This window comes from Capricornis sumatraensis, chromosome 7 (genome assembly GCF_032405125.1).
Source record: "Capricornis sumatraensis isolate serow.1 chromosome 7, serow.2, whole genome shotgun sequence".
NCBI classification, from domain to species: Eukaryota; Metazoa; Chordata; class Mammalia; order Artiodactyla; family Bovidae; genus Capricornis; species Capricornis sumatraensis.
Window position 1 is genome coordinate 87,683,115 of NC_091075.1, and position 13,061 is coordinate 87,696,175.

At 36.4% G+C, this 13,061-nt stretch overlaps 1 protein-coding gene across 6 annotated transcripts in view; it reads right to left on the bottom strand.

The window, feature by feature from the left end:
- Positions 1–13,061, bottom strand: part of LOC138081999 (UDP-glucuronosyltransferase 2A1) — a 52,236-nt gene that overhangs the window by 24,069 nt on the left and 15,106 nt on the right. Inside the window, exon 1 of one of the 6 annotated variants that reach the window (XM_068975202.1) lies at positions 1,192–1,677. The exons of 4 other annotated variants lie outside the window; for them this stretch is intronic. In XM_068975202.1, the coding sequence (XP_068831303.1) occupies positions 1,192–1,663 (472 nt within the window). In that variant the 5' untranslated portion in view covers positions 1,664–1,677. Of the gene's footprint in view, positions 1–939; positions 1,678–13,061 lie in introns of those variants that run through there. One more of the 6 variants, XM_068975199.1, reaches the window with a different exon arrangement.

The window sequence follows — 13,061 nt, forward strand, 5'->3', positions numbered from 1 at the left end:
TAAATCAACTATACTTCAATTAAAAACAAAACAAAACAGTATTTGGAGTGAAAGCCAGCTTCAGTGATACAATCAGATAAGAGCTAGACATTTGAAAACTGCAAAGCAAAACCATTTTTTATTAGAAAAGGCAGGTGATTAAAAATAGAATGTACATAACTAGTGAAGTGAAAAATATACTGTTCTTAACATCTCGAGTTATAAACTCTTTCAAGTTTCTGCTTAATTTTTCAGTTTTCTATATTATACTCCTCCAAAAGTATAAAGCATACTAGGAAACTTCTCAGTCTGACCCATTATGATGAAGCAGTTCTCATAGGACTTATCGAAGTTTTATCCCAAATTTATGAGAGATAGGAATACATGGTACTCGGGTCCAAAAGGAAGATGGTTTAAATTTTAAATCTAATATTTCATGATTTTCAAAATTTGTAGAGCAAAATTCAGACAAAATAAGCTATATACCAAATTTAATACCACCATTAATATGGCTCAGGTTCCAGACTATTACTAAAATCAGGCAAGAAGATGATCTTCCTCTTTTAACAAACATTACACTGACTTAACCAGTAAGAAATCAAACATCTTCTCTATGAAAACTCAGTGTATTAGACCTATTTGTGATATCCTGCATCTGACAAAAATACACATTCCATTGGATTGACATATATTAACATGTTTTATATTTTATTTTGTTTTGGTAACAATCTTTTAAGTATTGAAGTATCCTAATAAATAGAGGACTGTAAAGAAAGAGCAAGAAATTTCTTGCATCTCTTCCCCAGTTAGTTATTAAACCACAGTTCCTTGATATCAATTGTGGAGTTTTTGTGAAAGTGAAAGTTTTACAAATATATTCCTTTCCTCTTCCTAGACTTTTCTGAAACCTCCTCAGCATCTTCTGATAATTACTTTAGAAAGAAAAGCAGAGTCTCTTACCTAATACTTCACTGTAAAACTGGTCCCAAAGCTGAGGGTCATATTGTTGGAGCCAGTAGTCAAAGAAAATGGTAAACATTAAATTTTTTACCCTTTGCAGAAAGTTCATTTTGTCTGGTAATCCTGCCATGACAACAGGCACGTAGGAAGGTGGAGATGGAATCTGCCCACAGTATTTCTCCATTGTGCCACCCAAGGAGAGTCTTAGTGTGTACACAAAAGGGATTCCCAGAATCTCAGCAATCAGCTCACCACAGGGTGTCACAGGGTCTATAACCATAACATTATAGTTGGTGTCCTGGAGTTTCTTCATGAGTGTCTGGTTGTAGACAACACTCTCACAGACAAGTTTTAAATCTGCACTTATTTCAAGGAAAAAATCTTGAAGTTTCTTTGCTGATTGCCAGGGTGACAATGTTGGCATGACGTTAACAGATAGATTTAAAAATTCGTTTAAATTATTTTCGGCAGTCTCTTTGTCCTGTGGCACTGAGAATATCTCGAAGTCCAGTGTGGAAGGCTTGTTGTTCTCAATGAGAAAATTTTGTGAAGACACTAACACGGTCACTTCGTGGCCTCTTTCCATGAGTTTCTCCAGAATAACCTTTAGATTGAGCCAGTGGCTCATGTCACAGGGCCACACCAGGACCTTCCCACAGAATCCACAGCCAGTATAGCAGAGTTGCAGCAGTAGAACTGCTGAAACCCATTTCTTGGACTTCATGACAGCAGCTCCGTCACACACTGCTCTGCAAATGCTGAATGCTTGTTGGGCACAAAATTGTAGTGGCAATTTAGACATTGATCAAGTTAAAAATTAATTTCTGGAGTTGGGTAACTTACATGCAGAGAACTTTGCCAGTTGTTAACTGGGTATGGTATTTGTTTAGGAGAAGACAGGAAATAGTTATATATTTTTGAGGAAATGGTTGCAACCTTCTAGGAGTCTTAAACATAGACTAAAATAGAAAAAAATAATGCTTTATTGACATTTTAAAAATATGATAAACCCCATTTAAATATATCTAGCAAATAATATGGTGCATTTCATGGATCATGATGATTAATAATTTGGGGAAACACGAAAATGTATGTCTTGTCATAATGTTCGTGACATCCTAGCATGTGGATAAAACACATACATTGCCCAATATTGGAGGAATATGAATATACTAATGTACAAAGATACAGCATTTCAGGGTCTCAGAATATGCTGTCACTCTAATGTGAAGAAAATCAAGGTTTCAACACAGAAGATACATTTCAGAAGCTGAACTCAGAAGCAAAGAATACAGGAGAAGGGTTTTAAAATTGAATAGAAGAAAAGAATAAAAAGATGAATGGTATGTAAGTCATGGTCATTTATGTATACAGTTGTTAGTTCAGTATGTATGGAGCAGAGGCTAACACAAAACTTCAGAAAAGGGAAATATTAGTTAAAATAGGACACTTTCGAGAGCCTTAAATGCTTACACTAAGTGCAGTTTTAATCTTCATAAAAAGATGTGTACTCAAATTTTCAGATCAGGTACAGAAAATGATCATATATGTCCTTCAACAAACCTAAACTGGCAGCTGAATATTATTTGAGTTGCAAAGAAATAAAGCATACATAAGTAGTTAAAATTAAATTTTAAGACAGCAGGATTTGATCAGCGTATCAGGGAGAATACAATATTGGTTTGTGAATAGAGGGTCTAGAAGGAGAGTCGTGACTGATGAGACGTGAGAGGTGCTCAGTCGTTAATAAGGAAGTACTTGGTTTATACTCTGAGCAATCAGAGAGTGATAAGAACCCTAGTAAAATCACAAAACACTAAAGAAGTAGTAGTTACAGAAAATTTTTTTGACCTGCCATGTGTCATTAACGACTGAACATGTATGTGAATCTCAAGGGAGGGGAAGTATTTAGGAGCACAGATTTTGCGTCCCATCATCGATCTGTATTTCAGTCCAATTCCAATTTCTCTTCAAAACGTTTGATATTTCATGCCTTCAACAAGCAACTTTTAGCACTTATTTTATACTGGATTCTATACCATGCACAGGGTCTAAAGAAACAAGTAAGATACATTTCTAATTCAAAATGATCTCATAGATTATTGCAGAAAATAAATTAGCCTGAGAATTAATACTTCTCTGTTATACTTGAACAAACATAAGGGAGATGGATCATAGAAGGTATAGATGAAATGAGGAAGGGCAAAGCTCGTGAAGGAGGTTGCTTGGTGGAGGAAGATAACGATGAAATTATAAGTTAGTTAAGTCTTTAAGAGTCTACTTAGTAGGTTGAAAAGTATTACTTATAAGTGAAAGAGAATGTTAATGTATTTGTATTCTAAGAATTGTGACATAGTCATATCAAGGGTTATGTTCAGTTACAAAATAATATTCATTTCAATAATTTGAAAGAGACATATTGAAATTTCGAGTCCCTTGAGAGCTTTTATGTTTGGCAAAAAAAAAAAAAAAAAAAATCCAGAGTAGGTTTGCTTGAAGATGCAAAGAATAATCTAGGATCAAGGATTGAGAGTTGTGTTGTGTTGCAGAATTAGGTTTTGCATAAACTCTGTTAATGACTGGTAAAAAGCATAATCCAAAAGAGAATCAGAAAGTAGAAAGCTACAACAGAACCATAAATTCAGTAAGAGAAAACAGATAATGTTATAATCTTAGAGGATAAAAGTCATTTTATACAGGATAAATAGCCCCAAAGTGATTAAACAAAGATTGATAAATGTATCTAATCACTATGATAAAGTTCATATGTTGTAAAAAAGTTTAAATGAAGTCAAAGAGAGAGCAGAGATATATAGTACAGGTTAGAAATTGACCTCAGTATACATGTTATTGGACTTCCCTGGTAGCTCAGCTGGTAAAAAAATCTGCCTGCAATGCAGGAGACCTGGGCTTGATCCCTGGGTTTGATATCTGGGATGGGAAGATCCCCTGGAGGAAGGCATGGCAACCCACTCCAGTATTCTTGCCTGAACAGAGAAATATCTCTAAGTTGTTTTATTACATACAAAAACTAAGGTAGAGCCTAGATTTTGAAGAATGATTCATTTTCATAAATTTAAAAGTATAGGCATATATTCACTTATATCCAACTGAAACATTTAAAATTCTGGATAAAATAGAAAATTGCCCCATAAAAATTCATTTCTAATTTTCAAGAAAGTAAAAAGTCAGCAGACAGAATCCCTAAACAAAGTCAAGGCAGAAATTCTGATGTTCAATCTTGTTGTTTCTTTGTAGAACACACCGTAGGTGCCAAGAGTGGAGAGAAGGAAAGTCTGAAGCCTTGCCAAGATCCTACACCCTCTGTATGTTCATGTAATGCTAGATTCTCAAGATATGGCCTCCCTTTTACAAACAAATTCACTTACACAGAAGTTTACAGCAATGATAATTGCTAGTTCTGACTTGGTGGTGTGTAGATGAAAAAGATCTCTTAGAATTCTTTACAGTCAATCTTCATATGGATTTCCAGTTCAAACTAGAAAAGCCTCTTTGAAGAAACTTTGAACCTAACTTCAAAGGTTCCCACTGATAAAATTTGAAGGTAAATAAGCACCCCCTTGTTAAAATAAAACAAGGCTTCAGGACTGAGAACCAACAAAAGCAGCAGAAGCCAGAAATATGAATTCAGCGATTTAAAATATTATTGTATGAAATGAAAAAATAAAATTGTTTTTTTTTTCAATAAAATTAAGGGTGTGAAAGCAAAGTCTGAAAATATTGGTAAGAACAAGAGATTAAAAAGAATAATTGTGAAAATTTGCAAAAGAAACAAAGTGAATTTCTGAAATTTAAGAATTCAATATATCAGATTTAAGTTAATCAACAGATTGAAGGGTAGATTAAGCACAGCTGTACAAATACACAGTGACCCAAACAATAAATCAAAAAATGTTATGTAGAATTAAGTTTTGAATAAAAAATGGGAGCAATGATAGAATGTTACAGATGCATGAAGAATACACTAAGGCCTTTGAATCTAGTTATTGGTTTTGTCTACTCAGGACTTCTTCTTTCAAGTCTTTTTACTCTTTCGAGCTTGTGCATTTTTCATGCTGCCAGACTGCACAACTAAGCTCTAAATTTCTGTTCTTTTACCCAAATCTTCCAACTACTTTAAATTTTTCAAGTAGTCATTTTAAACATAAGCAATTATAAATTAAATAGAGATTTCTGTATATCCTTCAGGATTATTACTATGTTTTTCTAAGAGTGATTTTCAATTTCCATTACTGCTGAATTAGTCATTGGAATTTTATTGTAAAGGATTATAAAAATATGTGCCAACATATGATTAGTACGATTTGCAGTCTCACAATATCTCCCTTCAAGACGCTTGTTAATCACAAAGGGGAAAATAGGGAGAATCCTGGCAGACGCACTCATAACTAAGTGATCAAAATATGGTCACTAGTAATAAACTGTCTATATGATGTACCTCTGATGCATTTCACTGTGAAGGACACAAGTTTACTTCTATAGTATTCTTACCCCGAATACATCATCTCTCACTAATCACAAGAAAATACCAGAAAAAAGTTGAGGGATATTCTAAAAATTAACTAGCAGTGCTCTTTAGAAAACAAAGACAGCCTGTGGAAACTGTCACAAACTGAAGAGTAGGGAGACTGGACAAGTAAATGCAAGGAGGAAACTTGGATTGTACACTGAAAAGAAAAAAGGATATTAGCAGGATAATTGATAATTTTTCATAAGAATTTCTAGTTTTGATAATTTTATCATGATTATCTAAAATATTGATCTTAAAAACCCAATTAAAGCATCAATGATTCCTTCTATATTTATTAATTAGAATTTAAATAATTTCCTACTATTCAATCACTTATTTATACTTATATTGCTATAACTCAAAAATGTATTTTTAATTATAATCATTATTTATTTTATTGTTCAAATTGTCACAGATATTAGAAACTTTTTCATACATTGGTTTCTACATCCTTTTGATGTGGCCCCATCATTTTCAAGTACTTGTTACTTTTTGAAACCACAAAATGTTTCAGGATCATCTACTATTTTCACTGTCCCAACCTTAGAACTGACCATTTCTTCAAAGAATGCTAGTTCATTTTATTAGAGAATGGCACTTAAAAATCAAGATGAGTATAGGACTCTGTGGGAGAGGGCGAGGGTGGGATGATTTGGGAGAATGGCATTGAAACATGTATAATATCATATGTAAAATGAATTGCCAGTCCAGGTCTGATGCAGGATACAGGATGCTTGGAGCTGATGCACTGGGATGACCCAGAGGGATGGTAAGGGGAAGGAAGTGGGAGGGGGGTTCAGGATGGGGAACATGGGTACACCCATGGCGGATTCATGTTGATGTATGGCAAAACCAATACAATATTGTAAAGTAATTAGCCTCCAATTAAAATAAATAAATTTATATAAAAAAAGATGAGTATATTAGACGTGTTCATTGTTACTTGTGTTTTAGCCATATATAGATAGATATAATTCAACTTTACACAATAATATCAGCAACATCAATGTCAACTTAGAAACACACACATATATAATATTGACAATTTTATAATTAGCAATAAGAAACATAGCTAAAACACGGATAATTCAATAAAACATTATAATTCATGATTGCAGTGAAAATTTCTGTGTAAAATATTTTTCATTTTTTTAATAAAATAAAAAATAAAATAAAATTCTAAATTATAAAAATTTTTGGTATCCATTTATTGAATAGAGTATCCTTTCTCCATTGTATGTTCCTTGTTACTTTGTCATAAAATAATTCTCCACATATTTGTGGGTTTATTTCTGGCCTCTCAATTCTGTTTCATTGACTTATGTGTCTATTTTCTAGCCAATTCCATGCTGTCTTGATTACTATAGCTTTGTAATACAGCTTGGAATCAGGGAGCATTGTACCTCCAGTTGAGTTCTTCAGCTCCAGATTTTCTGCTTGATTCTTTTTAGAGTTTAAATATCCCTGGTAAATTATTCTGTTAATTAATTCATTAATCTTGTTCCTGAACTCAATGCATTGCCTGAGTTTTCTTGTCACATTTTGGGTTTCTTCCTGATAGTTATTTTGAATTCTCTGTCAGATTATGATATTCTGTGCTTTTTTTTTTTTTTTTTTTTCCAACCCCAAGCAAGCTGTATCCTGCGTCAGACATGGACTGGCAATTCAATTCTTACATGATAGTATACATGATAGAATGCCATTCTCCAAAATCATCCCACCCTCTCCCTCTCCCTCTGAGTCCAAAAGTCCGTTATACACAGCTGTGTCTTTTTCCCTGTCTTGCATACAGGGTCGTCATTGCCATCTTTCTAGATTCCATATATATGTGTTAGTATACTGTATTGGTGTTTTTCTTTCTGGCTTACTTCACTCTGTATAATCGGCTCCAGTTTCATCCATCTCATCAGAATATTCTGTGCTTTTAAGTTTGGTTTGGGAGAATTTGTATATCCTTTTGTGGTACAGTGTTACTGTGGATCTTCATGAAGCTTGAGTTGTTCCTCTGCGGGCACATTTGAAGTAGTGAATGCCTTTCTTCTTTAGGTAATGTTTTCTTTCTTTTCTCGGCTGGTGAAGAATCCACCCGCAATGCAGGAGACCTCCGTTTGATCTCTGGGTGGGGAAGATCCCTTGGAGAAGGGATAGGCTACCCACTCCAGTCTTCATGGGCTTCCCTGGTAGCTCAGCTGGCAAAGAATTCTCTTGCAATGTGGGAGACCTGGGTTTGATCCCCGGGTTGGGAAGATCCCCTGGAGAAGGACATGGCAACCCACTCCAGTATTCTTGCCTGGAGAATCCCAAGGACAGAGGAGCTTGGGGCTCTGCAGCCCATGAGGTCGCCGAGAGTCTGACACCAGTGAACAACTGAGCAACTAAGCAGGAGCAGGAAAGATTCAATGGGTTAGAAATTAGCTGCCCTTCTATTGTTTTCCAGTAGGTGGCGAGATAGCACAAGTTTTTTGTTTTTTTCTCACATACGCTCGCTCTAGTTCTATTTGAGTAGGCACTTTCCACCCTCCGCTAGCTCTGTCAGAGGTGTTTGCTGGTGCTGGCATGTCACTGCTTTGGAGTCCTCGATGCCCTGCTACCACTGTGTCACTGGTGTTGCTGCCTGAGGCTCCAGGAGAGTGAGGCTGGGTCTGTCCTCTCCTGAGTCACATACAGGCTTGGTCTTTGGTCTCCACAGGGTGATGAAATTTGGGGAAAGTAAGGATCACAAGTTCCTCTGCTGTGAGTGTTTGGTCCTTATCAGTGGAGGCAGAGATCAAACATTATTTTGTTTCGTAGACCCCTTACCCATTTACTATGAGTGCTGATGGCAAGTGACACAAGCCTCTCCAAATACTACATGGGGATGACTGAAAATGGAGAAAGAGAAACAGGGCCGCAGATGGAAATGAATAAGAAGAATGAGCTAAGTGGTAGGAGTTATTTAGTTTGACAAGTGTCTGAAAAGGACTGGAGAGCAGCTATGTTAGAAAGGGATCTTAGAGATTGATTGATGTGTTGGTCACAAAGGTATATACATTTGATATGCAAATCACTGTGTGCTTTATGTACTTTAAACAGATACAAGAAAGTTATTCATTAATAAAAGATAATAATGAGACAGCACTGCACTTCATTATGGTTACAATTAAAGAACGAAAAGAAATGCCCAGTTAAGTGAAAATGGAGAACATTTGGAATACTAGTAAATGGCTGATGAGATTATTAATTGGTACAAGAACTTGAAAATTAGCAGTATTTTCTAAAGCTAAACAGATTCATACCCTATGACTTGGCGATTCCTTTCTTATATATACACCTTGTAGTACAACATACTTGTATTCATCAGAAGACATGTACAAGAATGTTCGCAGCAGTGTTTATCAAACAGCCAAAACCAAGACAGCCAACATGACCACTGGCAGTAAAATAGATAAGTAAAATTTACATTAATTCAAAAGATTCTGTATAGCTATGAGAACGAACACACTATATCTACACGTGACGACTTGGACGAATATAAAAAGCATGATGTTAAATAAAAGGAGAAAAACACAAAAGCGTCATAATGCATGGTTCATTTATACAGTTTAAAATTGGTCAGATTTAATCTGTGGTGTTAGAAGTCAAGAAAGTTGTTATCTTCAGATGGGTGTAGTCAGGACCGATATGAGGAAGATTAGGGAATTACGGGTGTAATAATGTTTTGCTTCTTGGTTTGGGTTCTGGCTGCATGGGTTTATACTGCGAAATTGCAATGAGCTGTACAATTTATGACTTATGTTTGACTTGCAAGAAAGGTTACACAGAATCTTAAAAAGGTTACACAGCACTAACCATAGGAAAGCCATATGTGAGAAGGAATTAAAAACCTATGTGAGGGCAGATTAACAGAGATCCACATTCCCCAGGGAAAAGAGCATATGTTGGCAATGGTGATTAGAATGGGAGTGGGATACAGAAAAACAAACAAATAAACAAACAAAAAAAAACACCGGGCCTCAAAAGGCAGCCAGAAATCAAATGCAAAAAATGTACTGAGTAATTTAGTAGAGTTTCAGGCAAGTGTGCTAGAAGGGAAATGTTATGAGGCTCATTTATTTCATCTGTTTTTTTTTAATGGTCTGGATAAAGATAGGGTTAGTTATAGGGAATACATCTAAAATTTAGCAGCAGGGAAAGAGGGACCAACATGGAACCTATATGGTACTTACAGGTAAAAGCAGGTGTCAGCCACAAATTGGCACTTGCCATGGATGCTTGCCATTTACCTCTACAAGTATTAATATCCTGCTGAAGCTGCTGATCTCCAACACCCCCTAAAGGAGTTCAAGGTGGAGAATAGAAATGAGGTGCTCTGTACTCCAGGAAACTGGTAGGACATGTCCTCATATAGTTAGATTTTCTCAGGAGTTTATTTTATAAGCCCAATTCTTGTATCTCCTTATATCCAGAAAAGCACTAAAATCCTTCTTTGTGGTGACAATTGCTTCTCATGACTAGCAGAATCTTCATGAGACCAGCAGAAACTTTCTACAAAAAATATGCGCTTGATTGCATGTCCTCCCCCTTTTCCAAAATCACTTATATACTGACCTTCTGCCTTACCTCTTTGGAACAGTTTCTCAGAGCTACCTGAGGGGCTGTCTCCTAGGCTGCAGTCATCATATTACCCCCAATGAAACTTAACTTGCAACTCTCACATTGGGGAATTTTTTTTTTTTTCTTTTTGTCAACACAGGCTATACTGGCTGAGTGGTACATAGATTAGTACTGGTCTTTCCTCTCTTCTGTCTGCAGAGTGCTGGAAAAATAGAGTCAGACCAGGAAACCAAAAGACACAGGCAAAATGAAACCATACAGTTTCCTTATCAATTTAACTATTTTCATATTTAACTATTTTCATTACAACATTCAAGTCCTTGGCCTTTCTGTGGCTATAGCGAAGGCTAGTACCTAGTCCTGCCCACTTGAGAACTACCTATGGGCTGCATGTACAGCAAATCTCTCTGAGGTTGGAAGAGAAATCAGGCTCAGTGTAGTTTGAAGATACCTTGCAGAACAATTGGCCAGGACAATATTTATTTATAGATTCACTCCTGAATATGACAAATGATTGGCCTATATTCCCAGACAGGCCTGTCCCATTTGGAGTTAGAAGCATACTTAAAATTGAGTTGATGATCGTTTTTAAGTTACTTCATTCATAAAAGATATCCTCACTGATAAATAAAGCAGAATTTTTAACCAATGCAATTAGATATTTCCTTGCTGAGTGAATATTAGTCTCTAAGTCATGTCTGACTCTGCGATACCAAGGACTATAGCTCACCAGGCTCCTCTGTCCATGGGACTCTGCAGACAAGAATACTGGAGTGGGTAGCCAAAACCTTTCTCTGGGGGGATCTTCCTGACCCAAGGATCAAACCCAGATCTCATGCATTGCAGGCAGATTCTTTACCATCTGAGCCACCAGGGAAGCCCATTTACTCACTGCTATCTCTTTCGAAATAGATATTTGAGGGGTTTTGTTATTGCTTGTTTGTTTTTTACATTTTATTTTTCTAGCTTTTCTCACAGAACTGAAGAATGGCCATTGAAATGGACACTTCACAGCACATGATGTTATGAAACCTCTCGTGTTCAAAGAAAATAATATCAAACATATACACTGATCTGTTTCAGGATTGGGTTACAGTTCACAGGTGTCTCTAATACTCGATGAATGTAATTGCAAACAGAGGACAAATTGCATTTTACCAGTTCTTGAAAATACACTTCTATTTGAAATAAAATATTCAAGGTAGTTATTGTTGTCCAACTACATTGAGTAACATGAGGAGCATAAAGGATTTAAGTAAATAAGATATTCAATTTCTTAAATACTTTTGCAGCTAGATTATTGTCCTGTGAAAATGAGAAGTTGGGAACATTCTGTATCACAAAGGCTTTACACATGTTATATAAACTGTCATGACACCATTTGAGAAGGGAGATTTTGTATATCACAGAGACGTTTATTTTCTACAAATATTTACTGACTATGTTCTATTTACATAGTCCCATGACAGTATAATCAGGGCATTGTCATTGCACAGTTCTGTGTAGTTTGTTATAAATAATATTCAACATAAATGTAATCCTTTATAATTGATATAGCATTGCTGCTATTGTTCAGTTGCTCAGTTGTATCTGATTCTTTGCGACCCCATGGACTGCCACACTCCTGGCCTCCCTATCCTTCACTATCTCCTGGAGCTTGCTCAAATTCATGTCTATTGGGTCAATGATGCCATCCAACCACCTCATCCTCTGCTGCCGTCTTCTCCTCATGCCCTCAATCTTTCTAGAGTAAAAGAATAGTATCTTACATATTACCTTTGTAAGAAAGTACCATTGGTAGCGTCATTTAATTGTTGTTAATTAGTATCCCTGCTACTACTAACAGATATAGAGAAAAAATGCATTCAGAAAAGAATAAAATAGAAAAAGAAAGAAAGGAAGACTCAGGAAGATCAGAAAAAGAAGTAATACAAACAATACAAACTGACCTTGACAGTTGTTTTATTTTGTTTGATTTTCATAAAGAATCAGTAAGGCAAGAAACCCTGAGGCTTGCTAAAGATCCCTGAGCAATTAAGTTGGAGGTAATGCTGGCCCAAGCACCCAGGGAAGCCTCAGGATGGAGAGATAGCGAGAGGCTGAGAAGAGTATAAATTCAAGTTCCCAGTGTTTAATCCTAGGATTTTTAAAGCTTCCTAAGACAAAGAAAAAATGGAGAATGAAGAAGAGAAAGTAAATGGGGTATCACTTCAAAAGTATTTTTAGTAGTGTCATAATTTATCCATAAAAAACAGAGACATTACTTTGCCAGCAAAGGTCCATCTAGTCAAAGCTATGGTTTTTCCAGTAGTCATGTATGGACGTGAGAATTGGACTCTAAAGAAAGCTGAGTGCAGAAGAATTGATGCTTTTGAACTGTGATGTTGGGAGGACTCTTGAGAGTCCTTTGGACTGTGAGGAGATCCAACCAGTCCATCCTAATAGAAATCAGCCCTGGATATTCATTGGAAGGACTGATGCTGAAGCTGAAACTCCAATACTTTGGCCACCTCATGCGAAGAACTGACTCATTGGAAAAGACCCTGATTCTGGGAAAGATTGAAGGCAGGAGGAGAAGGGGATGATAGAGGATGAGATGGTTGGATGGTATCACTGACTCGATGGACATGAGTTTGAGTAACCTCCAGGAGTTGATGATGGACAGGGAGGCCTGGCGGGCTTCAGTCCATTGGGTCGCAAAGAGTCGGACATGACTGAGCAAATGAACTGAACTGAATTTATACTGGTGAATGTATTTATATTTTCATTTATATTTGAAGGTTGATTTGCACTTTGAAAAGCTATACCTTGGCCACCTCATGCGAAGATTTGACTCATTGGAAAAGACCCTGATGCTGGGAGGAATTGGGGGCCGGAGGAAAAGGGGATGACAGAGGATGAGATGGCTGGATGGCATCACCGACTCAATGGACATGAGTCTGAGTGAACTCTGGGAGTTGGTGATGGACAGGGAGGCTTGGCGTGCTGCGATTCATGC